Source organism: Epinephelus lanceolatus, chromosome 19, assembly GCF_041903045.1.
Source record: "Epinephelus lanceolatus isolate andai-2023 chromosome 19, ASM4190304v1, whole genome shotgun sequence".
NCBI lineage: Eukaryota > Metazoa > Chordata > Actinopteri > Perciformes > Serranidae > Epinephelus > Epinephelus lanceolatus.
In genome coordinates, this window is record NC_135752.1 from 13,529,718 (window position 1) to 13,548,713 (window position 18,996).

Below are 18,996 nucleotides of genomic sequence, written 5' to 3' on the forward strand. Positions count from 1 at the left end.
ACAGTTGGATGATAGTTTGAGTAGAGTTGGTTGACGTGCATACAATATGGCTGCAAAAGGGAGTGCAGAATATTTGGAAAGGTGGCTCAGTGAGAGAGCGAGAGGACTAGAATGCCTCCTTAAGACAGCAGGGCCTCATACGGAGCTTAAACAGGAAATTCCAGCCAGTGGGGGCAGGGGAGGCTTTGGAGCAGCCAAGGGGAGCTGATAAAGAACCTTTATTGGAACGCAACATAAAAATCACTGTTTGTGTCTGTGAGTGTGTGTTTCTTTGTTTGTGTACCTTAAGGGTGTGTGTTTGTATGTAGAGGCTTATCAACAGCCAGTCCCTCAGTAAGTGTCTGTATACAGTAATACTATGTTTACATTATGAGTAAAGGCTCCTAAGTTTAGCATACTATCAATAGTGGAACACACTGGTTGAACGAGCGTGTATGAATGTGTATATGTGTGCAGAGGAGGATGCTGGGGTGCCAAAGTGCATGCATGCTCTCCCACATGCATGTACTTCGGATGTTGTTGCATCTACGTGCACATGCATGTTTTCATGCAACAACAGGTTTACAGCACGAAATGCCAACAGTCTGCAACCTTCAATTAAACAACTTTCTGCATGTTTTAGCGGAGTCTCCTTCTATAAATATTGTGTAATAAAAAGTGTCAGAAAGCTGTCAGGCTGACCGCCATCCCTATAAACAGAGTCACTGGTCCTGTCAAAGCACCAATGTTAGTAATTTAGACTGATAAAATCAAACTTGAGCAGCACATTTGTAGGGAAGATGTTGAGTTAACTTACCCGAACGCCTTTAGGCCCCAATGGTCCTATTGGCCCTGGTAAACCCTTAAAAACAAAGAGAGGAACTTTATTTCTACAGTTCAGCACTTTTCTGGTTTGTACCTAAAATTGTGTTTTTCCAAAATACACTGTGAATGTGTTTCACTTTTGCATTTTTAAAATGTAAAATTGCATTCAATTAATTTAATTCTTAAATCATTTATACAAATAGTTGTAAAGATGTCAGTGAGCCCACATGCTGTAAAGGGGACAGACACAATAACAGGTACTCCTGTACAGTATAATACATTTAAATATGGTAGCTCTGTAATAAATGTCCCCATTCAGCTTCATGGTAATTTCTGAGGCTGTAGCTTCATTTCTTTTTAAATATTCCAACTCCTCCATACAGTGTTTACCCAAATATTTTCCTCCAAATCAGCTGTTCAACATAACCTAATTCCACTTGGCCCTCAGCCCTTACTATGGCCCTGACTACAACTGTACCAGTCACAGCAGAGGATTTACTGCACCTGCCTGCCAGGATAACCTTTGGCACCTGGGCTTCCGACTGGACCTTGCTCTCCCTGCAGGGAAGAGAGAGACGGAGAGAGAGAGAGAGAGAGAGAGAGAGAGAGGGAGAGACAGACAGAGAGAGAGAGGTGGGGGGGTGATCAAAATTACAGTAATACAAACACACAGTCAGGCCATTCTGCACAGCAGCAGACAGTTTCAGAGAGGGAGACAGAGCAGAGGGGATGGACTACACTAAAAGGAGCCAGCTACTGTATAATAAGGAGATGACTGTGTTTGCTTCACCTAAAAATGGACCTCTGTGTTGAAAGCACAAGAACAGTCATCTGGCACAGTTGAACATGACTTTGTCTACAGTATGTAAATCAATAAGGAGGACTTCTTCTATATAAATTCTGTATAAATTATTTAAACTCACTCTTACTATCACTTTCCCAGTTGCTACCAATCTTGCCATTTTGTCTTTCAACTTAGTTTAAAAACCAACAAACAAACAAACAAAACCACTATATCACTTTATACTGAAATACCCCGATTAGGGGTGTTGCAAAATAATGATATTGACGATAACCTTGATATTTATATATGAAATATTGACATAGTTGATAATATTCATATGATAATATCATGTAAATAATCAGTGCCTCTTAAAATCATTTCCGTTTCTTTCTGTTCTCACTTTGTCTCCTCCCAGCACCATCTGGTTGCCTTTTCACATCCATTAAGTGTAATTGTTTTTGTACGCTTCTGTAAAGTTATGGTTACAGACTTCCTCTCCAGCTCCCTACACTTGTATTTTGAGTGTAATTTATTCGCCAATACAAGAAACAAAACACACAATCAACTACGTTTAAGCTGAATTTGACTGATAGATGTGGTAAAATCGTTATCATGAACTCCTTTGGTCTTGTTAATCCTGTACTGAAAATCTGATATCGTGTCAGACCTCACCATAATAAAGGACTTTATCCATACGGCCCGTGTTACAGAAATGATTCAGATACTTTACTTAAAGGAGCAATGTGTGGATTTAGCGGCATCTAGCGGTAAGAACTGCTAATTGCAGCCAGCTGAAACTTCAACTACGTGCCCCACATGAACTCCTGGTTAGAACTCCTTCAGTATTCATTGTTCAGGACATATTTACCAGGAGCTTAATTATTCGCAGAGGTCTTCATAACAAACAGACACTTTTCAGCTGTTACAGATGGGCTGCTGACCCAACACCTGCTAATGTGGGCTCACTTTTTATCTTTGATAACTTAACAGCCAGACGTTCAGGAGGTTTTCACTGGGCGCCAAATTATCCTCAGAGGTCTCTTTCGCTCCAACACAAACAGGCCCAGTGATTTAAATCAGTAAAAACAATGAATAAAGCAGCTTCGTGTTAAAACATCTGTGTTTTTACAACACTGCTTGTCGCAGAGAGTGTGCTAACTATGGTGGCTGGAACAATAACGCCATTGGTCCTTTCTAAAGCCACTGTTTGGCTTGTCCATTCTGGGCTACTGTAGAAACATGGCAGTGCAACATGGTGATCTCCGTAGACTAGGACCCTCTCTATTTAGATATAAATGGCTCTTTCAAAGGTAACAAAAACACATTTCAAATGAATACACACTAAAGAAAAAATACTTATATTAGATTTAACTTCTTCCAATATATCTCCCTAAACCCTACAGATTGTACCTTTAAGCAAATTAGTAATATTGCACTGTTAAAATACTCCAATACAAGGAAAAGTTGCAAATGTTACTTAAGTAAAAGTATGTGCTGTATTATTGGCAAAAAGAACTTAAAAATATAAAAAGTAAAGCACTCAATTAAGTGGAGCAAAAATTATAATACTTAGAAGTAAAAAGCGGCGTGAAATGAAAATATTTACGTAAAGTACATGTGCCTCAAACCTGAGCTTAAGGACAATCATTCCTGACAACTATATCTGTTGGTTACCAGGATTCATGGTTACTGTATATAGAAGCTAATTAGGAGTTTGATTTATGTGTGTGTGAGTGTGCATAACACACACACCACAGCAGCTTGTGTCCAAAATTTCTCAGAGCACAAGTGTTCATGTATAACTTCCTTTGACACACTCCGGACGTGCAGCCATGTGCACTGCTTGCCATTCCCCCTCTCTTGGATAAATATAGTGCATAATGCAGCCAGTTAAAACCAGACAAGAATTTGGCTGAGTGAGGTTTGGAGTGGGGCTCCGAGCACAGCCCATGGTGTATTACAGTAACAAAGAGTCATCAACACTTTATGCACACCAGCTGGCCTTTGCTCTCAAAGGCCCACACTGCCAAACAGTTGTACTTATTACTTTGTCACTGGTACTGCGGTGATTCAGACTCAAGGCTAGAGCTGTGGTCATCATCTGCAGTGGCTCTGTGGGAAAGAGGGGGGCGTTTGAGGATGGACATGATGGTGTGAGAGAAAGAGTACTCCTTCTTCATGATGAGTAGTGCGGGAACTCCCTGCACTGGTGACGTCACCCGGAGAACGGGGACTTACTTAAAACTGTGTGACAATGAGGAGAATGTTCCACTCTGCTTTCCATGACTCAGGCCTTTCCTTAATACCAACAGTAGTATGACCCAGCCCGACTGAAAATAGCTCTGGACATGCGGCTGGATGCTCCACACTTAAAATAGTTCTTTTGGGCTGGACTGAATAGCCAAAGTCATGTCTCCTCCTACTTGTACCAGCGAATAAAGAGTTCATTGAACTGATTTTAAAGACAGAGGGACAGCCAAAGGAGGATGCGAGTATCAGAGACATGAAATGCACAAACAAGATTAAGCATCAGTATAAAATGCTGGAGAAGAGGCAGAACATTGCGGCAGAGAACGGTCCAGAGAAAGAAAGTCACACATAGGAAAACTTTCTCCAAAGCTGCAGTGTAATAGCCGTGATTGTGTCACTGTTGGCCTAGTTGGCTTGCTCCTGTTTCTCTTCTCTCTATTTTCCCTCTCTTTGGCATCGCTTTCTGATATCCTGGAGAGCATCGCTGCAGCACAGCACTTTGGCCAGATGTCTGTCCTCACCAGTTCTTCATAACAGGCTAATCTAATCTGGCTACACTGCAGGCATGCTCGGTACGCGCACACAAACACACACACATGCACACAGACTGGCTGGATGACGACTGAGCTTTAAAAGAATGAGGTGAGATGTGAGAATATGAGGGATTAGTCATCAAGAAGGGCCTTGGTGGTGGACTCTAGAGCAAAACATTCAATACTCATGAAGGCATAAAGTGCAGGTAATGGGGTGTGCAACAGTTAGAGGGATGTTTTATCTATAAGCAAGAAACACAGATAATAACATTACATCATTTAGCATGAGTTGCAAGATATGGGAGAGTTGGACTTTTATTAAGTGTGGTATTAATAGAGGTGTGAAGAATAACAGTGGTGTGGGAGAACGACATGTACAGAGCATCAAAGCAAAGGGAAAAGAAATGTAAAAAGATACTTACAGGCTCCCCAGGGAGTCCAGGTGGACCAGGGTAACCTTTCTGTCCCTGCAGACACAAACATAAAGAGACATGGGTAGTTAGCTGAAGTATGAAATAATGTACAGGTGAAAGGAAACACACACAATGTGAAACAGTTCACAGACAAGGAAAAACCTGACAAGTACAGGGGCATTTCTCCCTCTGTGTGTGTATGACAAGTGGAGTTTTGTGCAGAGTAAAACATGCATGTTGCCGGCCCCGACAGACATGTTCTGTGCCATATGCAAGGAATCAATCTGCCCTTCTGTCAAGGGGATCAGACTTTCCACTGGCCGCGCTCATAGAGAAATGGTGCCAGGATCATGGCATGTTGAGGATATAAATGCCTTCCTGTTTGAGTCAGATAGCAGGTCCCTCCCTCCGCCTGCAGAGCAGACTACAACACTGATTACAGCCTGACATAGTGCTTTTCTGCGGTTCTGCTGACTGCAGCAACACAGACCCCCAACAAAGAGTGGAGGGAAGCTAAATCAAAGGTGGGAGGGCATGCCTTTCTAGACCACAGTTTGATAGAGTGAAAGAGCAAGAGAGAAAGGAAAGGAAAGAGGGGGGGAAAAATAAAACAAAAACAGAAGGGCAAAGAAAGGAAAGACTCCTGTTGTCCCGTTTTCCTAAACCACAGCTCCAGAGTACCAAGCCAAGGCTCCCTGAGTTCCTGTAAACCATCCTTTAACCCTGACATCTGACTGCAGCAGGGAGAGGTCACAGCATCCCTCGTCTCATTATGTTGCATGATCACTCTCACTGGCTTACACCTTCGTACCAGCACGTTAAACTGCCACTGTCAGCATCGTACTCCATGTTCAGTGCTCAAATAGGAGCAGCAACTGTGTCAACAATATATCTGTCACCAAAATTACAGTTAAAATAAAAGAGATACATGCTTTAGATAACTTTTTCATCACAGACCTATAAGCCACTTAATTTACAGCCTGTTGACCATTTTCTAATTAACAATGAAAATAAACTCAAGGTTAAGCTCCAAATGTCCTCAAATCCTAGAGACACCCCTATACCTGACCTGAATGGGGCTACTGTGACTGCATTTGCCTCTTTGCGAAGATGAGTGAGGACAGCAAGGACTAAAAGGTTGAAAACAGGCATACTGTTAATTAACTGGCCCTCAGGCAAAGCAAGTTGTGTATCCCTGCCTCAAACATTAAACCATTGTCTCTGGATCTAAGATACATCCAAGCTTTCTGTTGGAGCCCTTCTCTCTCTGGCTGTCACCTCACATCATCTGTTGCACATCATCAAAAGACCACTAGGAGGAGACGCTTGGAGCTGGGATTAAAATGCATGAGTAATACATATTAAACAAACAGAGATGTCACCAGGTGCTGACAGATCGCTGCGGTAACACAAGCAGAAATGTGTGTGTTTTCCATAATTTTGTGAAAGCCCTGTTGGTAAGCAGTTTTGTGAAGAGAACAGTATTTGTAGACACATGGCGCCTGTGTTTGACCTTCTGAAAATTTCCATTTGATGTTGGCCTGTTGGGCACAATAACGTGTTGATGAATTTGTGTTTGTCTGTCTCGCCTACATGTGTCTGAATGTCCATCTGTCGCTTAATTTTCTCTTTTAACTTGACTTTTCTTTTCCATCCACTTCTCCACTTTTCAGGAGATGTGATGACACGTTTCCATTCTCATGGCACGCAAACACAAGCAAAAACAAGAGAAGAAACACACACACATTCACACACAAAGATACATCTACATAGTCATCTTATTACATGGCTTACGTATAGTACAAACATGTGTAGCGGCTTATGTTCCCAGGCTGTGCTGTGAGGTCTACAAGCCACACACACATACACATACACATACACATACACATACACATGCTGTGGGTCCTGGGTATTAACCATACCCTCCCAACCCCAGCCAGACCATCTCAGATCCTTATCTCACTCATTATGAGTTTTCTAATGAGAGCCGCCATTCCCACCAGCCCCCCTTGTGTTTACAATGCCACTTGCCTAACAAGCATGTGTGTTCAATCAGATAAACCCACCAGAATGCTTTTCATTTACAACAGTTCCCCGGTAGCACCCTCCAACACTTTTTCCCCCCTCCATCCCACAACACTAAGCCGAGGAGTGCCTCAGGGAACGTTACGCGCATTTTGGCCAGAAATAAAATAAAAGACATATTGTGTCTGCAGAGGACATGTCATTCCTCTGACTTGTTACCAGTCTCTCTGTACACACTTAACTTTGTGGGTGTTCAAATGAACACAGGCCTCATGTCTGTTAACAACTGCACACCACAAAATGATGAATATGTGTCTTCCACTGTCTGCCTCCACTGGACAGCGCCTTGGTAGCAGTAATATACCCCTCACCTCATTAATCTTTGCTTTCATCTTTCCACCTCTCAAATCCCCTCTGCAGCGTGGAGCCGGATGATTGCTCAGAGCAACCGTCTGGCTCCACGCATGTGCTGCATGTACGGCAGAACATAAACCCTACACGCCGATGTCTGGCGGGGACAGACTAACAAACAACTGCATGAACCTAACCGGACAATTTGCTTGAAATCCATCCGGCGGAAAAACATCCCTCATCTCATCCCTGTCTGAACCGCAATTTCAGCAGCGTGTTGCGCTTGCATGCAGTATCACTATTTAACTGCTAGCACGGTGGAAGACAGGGCAGTGATTTGTTGTTCTTCTTGAGAAACATGCAAAGAAAATGATGGTTGATTTGAATTCTCCCATAATTACAATGATGATGAGCATGTGGATTTGTTAGTTTGAACAGTGGGCAGGAGCTAAATGGAGAGTTTGGTTTGGAACAGGTCTTGGGAGCTTCAGACAGATTAATGTCTACAATACACTGTCTTGCATAAATGAGGGAAATGAGTATGATTAATACACTGTCTAGCCCCTGCAGGGAAATTACAGAAGATCATTCTGCTTTGTATTTGAAGGATTTTTCTTGTTAGGGAGAACTATGGTTTGGACTTAGTTTAAAGGGAAAATTATCAGTATAAAATTCAAACTAGTCAGCAATAAAGACTGAGCTATCCACTATGAGGATTAATTCATAGTACATTTACATAATAGAAATGTTTCACTGTGTGCTTAGAGGCAATGTATAGAAGTGTATGCACAGTGTTGACCATCACTGACCCTGAAATTCTCACATATGTATATATGGCACATACTGTATGTGAAAAGCACTTCTTATAAACAAGTACCGAACATAATGTGTCTCAGGACAGTCATATTTTCCCAAAAGGGAACATAACAGAAATTGAGTCTCCCTGAGTGTTTATTGATTAGTTGACTATGATAGCTGCATACTGACTCTCTAACTGACCTTTTGGGACAACACTATTACGCGTGTAGACTTCATAACTGCCTGCTACTCTGACTTAATAGATTTTTAAATAGATAACTCCTAAAGTGAAGTGATGGCTGTGATATACACTGCATGTTCAAGTTGATTATTTCCATTCGATATTGTGCAGCTAGATCAACACAAAAAGAATATTTCTACAAAAACAATTTTGCTATTCCAAGTTGTTTAAATGTGTTGATGCCATAGTTTCTGGCTAAACTACATGGGACAAGCAGATAAAGAAAACTTTGATGCATTTAAACAAAAAAAAAACCCCACAACATTTTGGATAAAAATATCTGCTTTCTTGCCAAGCATTAGATGAGTGGATCAATCCCAATCTCGAGTCCGTTTGTTAAGCATGGAGCTTGGGACATGATGCTGCTATTTTAGCATAATATAACGTCTGGAGGCAGGTGGAAAACCAAGCCTCCAGGAAGAGCACCAAGTTATAAAACCAATTTGACATAGTGGCCAAAGTGTGGAACTACTACTTCAAAGTCTGTAACGTAATGCCACTGGGCCAAAAAAGACTTTTCCAATAGACTGACATTGTGAAGATGTCTGTGTATTAGCAGATAATTTAGGTTCATCAATGTCCAGGTATAAACACTTAAATAGCTCTGATTTAAATCCTTCTGTGTTTCAGTTTTAAACTTCAGTTTTAGCCAAATACGGAGTTATTTTGCGACTGTCAATCATGTAAGTGAGGCCAAGGCCGAGCAGATGGAAGGCAGAACTAAAGGAAAAGCTAGTGCATTTGCTCTATGGACCCCAGGATGCATGAGATCCAGGTAATTTTACACCTGGAAATTTAACTTTTTTTGTCTTTTTAACTTTTATAGGAATGAACGGGGCCCCGCCTCCCACGCTGTTCTCTTTATATACTCATTGGATGAACAGCGAACCTGGCTCTCTCCAGATCTTAGAAATACACTTACCAGCACCCCTAAATGTGTGTCTAGACCACAAGTATTAGATGCGTTTTTCCCTTGTACCTCTCATGAAACATATTTTTGTCTCATTTTAATCTCTGCAGCTGTCTGCACTGGCTCCCTGCAGGATCTCGTCTCAGTTGTGTCTAGTTTATTTACACTTCATCTATTTTTCAGACAATATGTGTAAACACCAGGTTGATGCCCCAAAAATGGCACTGAACAAATATATTTGTCTACATTTTGCAACATAGACAGAGCAGAGCGTGCTGTTTCTGGACAGAGCCAGAGAACAGTACACCCTGCTCTAGTTTGTAATCCCATTTATGCTCCTCTTCACTTTTGCCCAGCAGCTGAGAAGCAAGACACCGTAACTTCTTGGATGCTGAGGAGCTCCGATGTTTATTCATGAGCAGACTGTAAGCTATACTGTACATTTACTGCAAACGCTTCGCACTGCACAGAAAGTTTGGCCTCTCGTCTGCTGTTCAATGCTTTGAAATTTGTGGACAAAACTAAACTAGTACAGACAGTCACTTAAGTTACAGCGTGAACTGTCCTTTTGAGAGTGCAACCGTGACATGACATTTGGGCTCTCGACAGGGGATGTGAAAGTAAACCACAAGGGTGTATATTTAACACCCTGCAAAGCTAAGTTACAATGCTACCTTACAGTACGTCTTGGCTTCAAGGGTAAAAAAAAAAAAAGCAGTCTTAGTGTGAAAGACAGATGTAGAAAAGGCAAACAGTGAGAAGACACAGATCAACTCGCAGTGGGAATAGACATAGAAGAACGAAGGACGGAGGCAGTAAGGTAAGACGTGTGGCCTGTAATGTGGCCTTGTACTTGAGGTTTGGCCCCGTGTGTGTCCCCTCTCCCTGACCCTGCCTACCATACTGAAAATCCATTCAGTGTCTGCTCGGTAGAACAAATGTTGTACAGAGCGGAACATGCTTGGCTTGCCTGACGATGTAAAATCACACTCTCCTATCGCACGTTCAAAGCACCACTGCTTTCCCCATTAAAGTTTTTCCATGGAAAACCAGCAGCCAAATTCCAGAATTCCCGGATGAAGTGTCAAGCTAAGGCTGATAAAGGGCCTGTGTGTATGTGTGTGTGTGGATGTGGGTGTGTGTGAGAGAGACAGAGAAGTTGGAAGGGAAAAACACGGAGCAGAACAGAGGAAAAGCTGCTGTTGTCCCGTTTTCCTAAACCACAGGTTCAAAGTAACGAGCCGTGTGAGCGAGACGAACAGCTTGAGAGGTATGAAGAGGAAGAAACAGCACATGGGTGTTTCAGGGTGGCCTGCTACTGGGATGTAATTGCAATGAAGGTCCTCATTGCTTTTCAGTATTGCATTGACCTTGCAGTGTCTCAGTGGAGAGACCTACATCAGGACAGGACATGCCTGGGACTTTCCACCTGAGCTGTCCGAAAACGAACAGAACAAAACAAAGCCTGTTTCTAGACAGTCTGCGCTACCACAGAACAGTGTGGACATTGACTCACATCTCTGTCATAGTGGTGTAATGTGCAGGCATGTAGAATCAGGATTCATGAACAGTAACTGTGAAGTACAGCTGAGACCTGTGAGAAGTTATTGTACAGTGTTTAGCGCAAATAGGACAATTAACTCGTATTTGTGTATGGAGGGGAAGCTGACTCCTTGTGGCTTATTTAACAAGTTTCCTCTACAATCATCATGTCTGTGGTTCATTGACCAATACCTGAGGCATGCAGTGGTGATGTCAGAGTGTGTGTTGATGAAGAGGCCATGGCAACAACTTCCCAGACATAATGATGTGATGTCATCCTAATGTACTCCTAAGGGGCAGTAATAATGTACCCCTGTGGTTCATGAAGACAATTGACTGAGCATCTGCACTGCTCATCTCAGTGCAAACAGCTAGGGAGTATGCACTTACAGTTTCTGTCCCTGCCAGATGATTTTATGCTAAACCATCATTCGTGGCTAATCTCAGAGCAGTATAAGAGGTCATTCAACTGTCTGTCTTACACTCTCACCTGCAGCTCTCATTCACATGTCACTGACTTTCTGATAGGCCATCAAGTCACTGCCAAGACTCATTAAGCTTGAAAGAAATCCCCGAATGTTTTCCACCAGCTTTACATTTTCCATTTTGTCTGAGTGTGTGAAAGAGAGACATACAACTGGACAAAGACACACACACACACAGAGTAGAGCTGACTCCTAACAAAAGCCATATGTTGAGTTTGAGGCAGCCATCCAACCAAAGCCCGACACTCTGTTACTGAGCACTGTGGCTCTGGGAAGTCAGTGAATACATGCAGAGGCACTTTACACCTCTGCTGAAATGCATACAGTCTATCTGCTATACTCAGTCACTCAATTAATTATGCTACTGTGTTTGAAATGTGTGCATAGCTCAATTTAATTGGACACAGAATGAGACTGAGAGCAGTCTGAGCTGCCACCAAGAGACCTTAGTTTAAATCTGATTGTTAAAGAATAGGTGAAAAAGACGATTTTAGTTCATACCTGAGGAGCACACATTACTCAGCAAGCAATAAGACAGTTATGATGATCATGTCTGATATTGCAGCAGTTCCCAGACTGGTCAGATGATCCCAAGTACCCCCTCATCAACACCATCTGCCATGTTCAAAATGTGTTAATTTCAATTTATTTTATTCTATTTGTTGTTAAACTACTAGATAAGGCAATTTCTTTAAAACAGAATTGAACTAATCTGTGTTAGTTTGGTGATTTGCATTTATCCTACTACTACTTGGAGTGGCAGAAGCTGGATATTTCAACCATTTATCCATTACTTTTAGCCAACTTTTATCACTGTTTAATACTTGTAGCTATATTTCAAACATGTATCCATTGTTTTTTTGCAAACTTTGTTGACTGTTTAATACTTTTAGCTATATTTCAAGCATTTATCCATTATTTTCAATTCACTTTTTAACTGCTTAATAATTTTAGCTACATTTTAAACATTAATCCATTACTTTTAGCTGTCAACTATCAAATACTATATACTTAAAGCATTTTCCATGGTTTTTTTAGCTAACTTTGCCGAGTGTTTAATACTTTTAGCTTTATTTCAAGCATTTATCCATTATTGTTTTAGCTAACTTTGCCGAGTGTTTAATACTTTTAGCTTTATTTCAAGCATTTATCTGTTATTTTTTAGCTAACTTTGTCAACTGTTTAATACTTTTAGTTATAATTCAAACATTTATCCACTATTTTTTAGCTAACTTGGCCGACTGTTTAATACTTTTAGCTATATTTCAAGCATTTATCCATTATTTTTTAGCTAACTTTGTCAACTGTCTAGTACTTTTAGCCATATTTCAAGCATTTTTCCATTATCTTTTAGCTAACCTTTTCAAGTTTTAAATACGTCTAGCTAGCTACCAACCTAAGACATTTACCACTAGCTATTTCAACAATTTAAACTCTAAGCTAACTATTTAAACCACTTATCCATTGCTTTTATTAAACACTTTAGGCTGCTTATTGTGATTACTTAAAGTATTTCAACTATTAAAACATTACTTTTAGCTAACTGCTTAGATTTCTGCCAGATTGCTAACTAGCTGTTAACCAGAGAGCTAGTTAGCTAGCTTGTAAGCTAACTAGTTGTTTATTTCTACATTTTTTCCCCTCTAATTGACAAAACTAGATTTTTTCACCATACTTCAGACTGGCAACTGCAGTAATTCCCCTTGGAGTGCAGGTACCCATGGTTGGGAATAACTTCTGTATTTTGTCTAATTGATGTGCACATACACTAACATGCATGCAGGAATGTACACACACAGGCATGAACACAGACACATAGACAACTCAACAACTCAAACTTTCCCCTTGGACTCGCTCTTGGTCTGTGCTTGTTCCACTCCCGTCTACCAGAAGCTCTGTCCCACTTTTTCTTCCTTACACTCATGAATCATTCAAGTTGTGACATAAGTAACATCTGAGACACTGGTGATTTTGTATTTGAGCACATGAGTGCATGATCCCCATCCTCGTCTTGCTGATGACAAAAACCTCCCCCTTTATGACATTCTTCTTGCCAACATTAAAACCTCTGTGCTGGATCCAGCCAACGCAGATGGAAGAAATGGTGAGCACAGCACAAAAGGAGAAAGAGAGATGGAGAGAATTAAGGAGGAGGGGATATGGAGAGATCTATACAAAGATGAGTGGGTTTACACACACAAGCACACACACATGCATAATAACATCACAACAGATACAAAAGAAAAACAAAGGGGTTATGAAATGGTTACAATGACTCATGCAAACATTCTTTCCTGGGCTTTCCCAAACTTTTCAAGGGCCTCACTATTCAAAGTTTGCAGATGAGGGCACTTTGCTCACTCAAGACATCATCGGGTACGTGGGAGCTCTTTTGGCCAGCATTTATGAACACTGAATTTAATTTCACTGGAAGGAATTTGGTGCTTGTGTCAGGTGTATTGTTGGCGCTTACCTTTCGACCTTCTTGGCCAGTCAGTCCGACCGGGCCAAGAATTCCTGTGTCTCCCTAAAACAGGAAGCAAGAACGTCAGAGGGCAAAGTTGAGCAAACTGGACGTTGTTATAAATTAATGTAGCGTGTAATAAAAGGTCAGGCACAATACCTTCTCTCCTTTAGGTGCTGGCCCAGGTGAGATGCCAGGGTCTCCTTTTCTCCCCTGATAAAAAGATAAGCACAATGGAGGACTTTGTATGAATGAAAATTACCCAAATTTTCTTCAGTCTCTAAAAGTAGCTGCCTTGAAATCCCATTAACAAAATAATTTCACTGGCCAACACCTTCCATTTGCACTAGGGAAAAGGTTAAGGCCACCAAAGCTTGCCTTTATAAATCCCATTAGTAAATAATAAAAAGCTACACTTGATGAAAAACAACAGGATTGAGTTATCATGTGGTTGACAGACTCACAGCAGGGACGCCTTTCTTAGGGAACAGTGCATTACGTGGGCTCGGTGCCCCTCCAGTCACACACACAGCAGGCTTCATTGTCAGCAGGTAACAATAAAGGGGCTTCAGCACATCAAAGCTACAGATCGGAAATTAGACAATTAGAGTGCTGAGTGCATGGACCCCCGCTATTTACAACTGTGTTTCATTTATTAACGATGAAAGAGCAAAGATCGCAGTGCACCCCGCGACTTCAAACACTTGAGGATCATTCTCTCAACACACCTGCCAGGTATGGGAAGTCTGCTCTGCACCACACTGCCGAGAATTTACTTAAGTGTTCATTCACTGAGTCAGGGTTTCAAATATTTGACTTGGAGTGTATATCTACTCCACATTCACTCCATTAGCGTTCATTGACTGCTTTTGGATGTGGCATGTTTAATTGAGTATAACTAAGATAACTTTTATTATCTACCAATTTTTGTATAATTATACAAATTTCTACATGGTTACACGACAAGTATCTTAAAGGAATAGTTCAACCTTTTTGGGAAACACTAACAAAATCTAATACAAACTCTACTCACTAAGTGCCTGTGCTCTTGCCTGATATTCAGACAGAAGTCAACTTGTTACACTCCATTTCTATCTTCAGTCTGACATTGCGTACACTTGACCCAATGTCCATGGAATAGGATTTGAAATTCCTAAACCAATTACAAGAGAGCAACATAACTGCATTACTATGCAGTCATTTAAGTCCACATGTTGCGTAGCAAAGGCCATCGTACTTGTTTAGTCTGGGTTTTAAGAGTGGAGTAGAGCAAAGTAAAACAAAATACGATATCAGACGATATTGAGAAGACATGTTGATTTAGAACAGCCTCTATAGCAGCGTCTATCTTGTCTATAGCCCTCGCTATTGTTGTTACCTCTGATTGGTTCTAGTTAGTCGCTTGACAACAGCTCGGCTAATCATTAGTCTCCCCAGCAGCAATTATTGGTCATAATTTATTCTAAATGAGGAAAACGCTGTTTCATGTCACGATGCCAGACAAATCAGTCAACTCAAACTTCATAGAGAGGGTGGATTCCAGGGTTTGGACCCTGGCAACCTATGTGCAATAATCACTCTGTTGGCCAGGCATAGTGATTTCCTAGAGACTCCAGGAGGTCACTGCTCCCAGCCAAGAAACAGGCACACACCTTACCATGAAACCACAAACTGTGACTGTTTACAATCTGGTTTTTGTATGGATTATCAAATAAAATGTAACATGTTCATTAGTGAGGTTTAGATGCTCCAGTAAGAGAAATTTGTTACTTTGGACCTGGGTCAGTTGAGCTACTTCAAAGTTACGAAGCTACCGTAACTTCTGATTTGAGCTTTATTAGTGATGGATGTTGTTAATTTTTAAAGGAAGAGTTCAAAATCTGGGGATAAATTCGCTCTTGCTGAGAGCTGAATGAAAAATTGATACCACTTGCCTGTGTGAGTGCGGTATCTTGCAAGTAAACTATTCCTTTAGGTAAATAAGAGATAAGCAGGTAGCAGATAATGGTGAGAATTAGGTGCATAATGATGGGAAGACGATTGTAAAAGTGAAGAATGCAACAAGAAATAATATAAATAACACCAGGGAGCCAAAGACAAACACAATTCCTTTGGTTGACCCGGGGGAGGTCAGGGCTCTGGGGCAGGCAGCTGCACAGTTGTCATTTATGCAAGGCATTTTTATAATGCACTTTAAATACAGGTAGGGCTCATCATTATGTACTCTGAGCACACAGTGCCAGAGGTCAAGGGTGTTTGCTAAAGCATACATCAGTCCAGACAATCAGATGGGGGACGCAGAGAAGTTTTCTTGCGCGGGGTCATCTCCTGTTCACGCGTTAAAATTAGACAGATTTATCTGGACTTTTCACTTTCCGACTTGTTATGGGTTTCCCTGGAGCTCTGATAAATCACTTTAACTCCCCTGGTGTCCAACTACCCTTCTCTCTCTGCTCGACTTGCTGTGGTAGCACATAGCATTCATTTTACCAAGCACATAAATGCATAAACATACACCTTAGAGCATATTTGGAGCTTATACTGAGCAGATCTCCAAGAATCTGAACAACCTTGGTGAACTTGAAATATAAATGAAGGTCCTGACATTCACCTCCGCAGCACACATGTTTAAGTGATACAGCTCTTCAGTATTAAGTGCTGTGGTGTTTGCGGAGTCTCAGACTGCCAGGTGAGGCCGCACTGCTATGAACTTATGTGGCCCTGATTCTTCAGCCACAAAGCTCCATTACTCTTGCTGCTTTTTATGGATTCCAGCTGATATAGAAAAACTGAAAATCTAACACATCCTTGTGGGATTATCATTCCCCTTAGAGGCAAGAGACATAACCTTCTTATTAAATTAGCGGTAGAGGCAGGTACATAACCTGTAATGGAAAAATCAATATGGCTGCTGGGTGCTTGACAAAAAAAAGAAAGGCTGACTTGTGATCGTGAGTTAGACCAAGAGTGTGTAAGTTACCTTGAGCCCGGGTGGACCAGATCGGCCAGGGTTTCCATGGGGACCAGGGGGGCCCTGTGGAAAAGCCAAAGAGAGAAAAACATAATCAAACTGTGTTCGAGATTTCAGTCAGTCATCATATTTGGGATAGAGCTGATACAGACTGTGGCTTTGCTACTGTGAAGGAGACCAAAGAAGGGAGGGGGCAAAGTCTGTCTGGAGAACCTCAGCTTTCATGCTACTTTAACCTATTTTCCTATACATCAGCTGTGTGTGAGTTGGGTGGTGAGGTATTTGGGGTTGGTGTAGGGGGTAGAAGCTTATGGAAAATGGGGCTCTGTGGAGCTGCTTCACCATATGGATGTGGTTTTCCTGCCCCCTGTTGCCTCCACAATCCACACACACACCCCTCCTCCACACACACAAACACACATTTGCCAGGCATCTTAATGAGTAATGCAGATCATCTTGTGTCATAACATTTTGAAATTCCTTCACTGGTGTGTGTTTCTGTCCGCATTGGCTGTTGCTGAGGAAATGTGTCTGAAAGAAAACAAAGCGAGATCTACAGTAGCAGTCTATTGGTAATGTGAACTATCTCACCCTTCCAGCAGCCCCCATGAGACAGTTTAGCAGAAAACTCTTTGGAAGCCAGAGAATGAATCTGCACCATTTTTTTCTGTGGTTTAAATAGCAGCCATCAGACAGAAACAAAGGGGTTGTTGCTACATCCCCGCCATCCATCTATCTGTCTGCCTGTCTACCTTTTCTTCATCGAGTGACTTTTTCCGCAGGTCTCTGACCTCACTCATGCCCTACACGTGGAGTGGCACCCATGGGCCCCTCACCTACCCCTGCTGTGGGTCAAGGGTCGAGCGAGTCAGAGAGGGCGGAAAAAGAGTCACAATGCTTTAAGAGCTGGGTCAGCTAGTTTCACTGAGATGAGTCAAAACAAATCAGGGCACCATTATGTTAGTGATTTGGTCTACAGCATCAAAAAACAACATCAAGTGACACCCAGACAGGCTTTTTATTATCCAACAGAAAAAAGAGAAGTAATGTGGGCTGGGTTATACTGCTCAACAAAACAGCCCTTTGAGCAAAGCTTAAAAACAGACACTGGTTGGACGCAGACATGACAACATAAATGCCTTTTGCTGTAACTGCTCTTCCTTTCAAAGGGTGTTTTGATGACAGTCACGTCTGATTCACTTCAGACAGAGCTTTTCATGAATGAACAGGATGTTACTAAGCATATGTACAGGTGTTGTTATCTCTGATGTGGAACACAGAACACTCAGGATTTCCACCCTCCAAACTGATATCAAAAATAATTCACAGGACACAAAATGATCATTTGTATATCAATTACTCACCCCATGTTATGTTGAGCGTTTACACACTTTGTGTTTACAAACATGTTACTTGTGCAGTAATATCCATGACTTATTTATCAAGCAATATGCTCAGGACTGCTCAATCACATCCACTTTTCCTAAAGCCTTACTATTTAAAACACTTCCACATAGACAGTCTCAGGCAAGGACGAATAGTGAGCCTTGGCAAGCATGTGCGTTTGAATTTTGTTCAATGGAATGCAAAAGCAAAATTCAAACACATTTGCCCAGACATGCTACTTGAAGGCAGAAGTGTTTTTTTAAGTAGTAAAGTGAAGGAAAATGCATGTGGTTGGGAAGTACTGAGTATACGACTGGATAAATGAGGTAAAATTACTGTTTTTTTAATGGAGTCTGGCTATAAAGAGAGCATAGATACGTTTTACTTTTACTTTAGTTCCCTCTCAGAAAAGGCAGTCTGTTTGAGAAGTACTAAGCATACGACTGGATAAATGAGACTTGAATTATACTGCACGAGTTGTGTGAGAGTTTGTAAACAAATGTCTTGATGTAGTTTTTGATGTTGTTAAACCTGGACCCCTATGACTTTCATTCATAAAGAATTTTCTCAGTTTTCTGATTCATCACTCACTGTGGAAGCATGCAAGAAAAACAAAGTTTTCTTCATGCATTTAATGTAACTAGGGGTGGGTAACTGATATAGAAGTTGTTATTTTCTTGGTGAAGTGCTCCTTTAAAAATGCAGTTTTGATAAGATCTTGAATATTCATAAGCCTGCTCTGTTTTTAACTTGTTATGTTTTACAAATTATATTTTCATTCCAAGGATTCTCAAGTTTTAAAGATCTTGCCTGTTTTCCTCCCACTCTCTCTTCCCCCTTTCATTTTCGGTTTGCGCTCAGCTGGCGTCCCCTCGAGAGTCAGTGCGTCCAGACAGTGTTAAGGGGACGCTGTTGTGCCCTAAATAAACTTAAACAAACTAGACATGTTTCAATTACATGCTTCAAAATTAACCCTGTGGCTTACCACAGCTTGGGCAGTACACTGGTAGGCACGGGCTGGCACTAACATTTGGTACTT

General features: G+C 41.4%; 1 protein-coding gene across 1 annotated transcript in view; it reads right to left on the bottom strand.

Moving 5' to 3' along the window:
• The window catches only part of col27a1a (collagen, type XXVII, alpha 1a), an 87,224-nt gene that overhangs the window by 44,579 nt on the left and 23,649 nt on the right, over positions 1 to 18,996 (bottom strand). Inside the window, exons 5-10 of the mRNA XM_033647048.2 lie at positions 16,581 to 16,634; positions 13,760 to 13,813; positions 13,610 to 13,663; positions 4,794 to 4,838; positions 1,309 to 1,362; positions 797 to 841 (exon numbers count right to left, since the gene is read on the bottom strand). Of these exons, the coding sequence (XP_033502939.1) occupies positions 797 to 841; positions 1,309 to 1,362; positions 4,794 to 4,838; positions 13,610 to 13,663; positions 13,760 to 13,813; positions 16,581 to 16,634 (306 nt within the window). The remainder of the gene's footprint in view (positions 1 to 796; positions 842 to 1,308; positions 1,363 to 4,793; positions 4,839 to 13,609; positions 13,664 to 13,759; positions 13,814 to 16,580; positions 16,635 to 18,996) is intronic.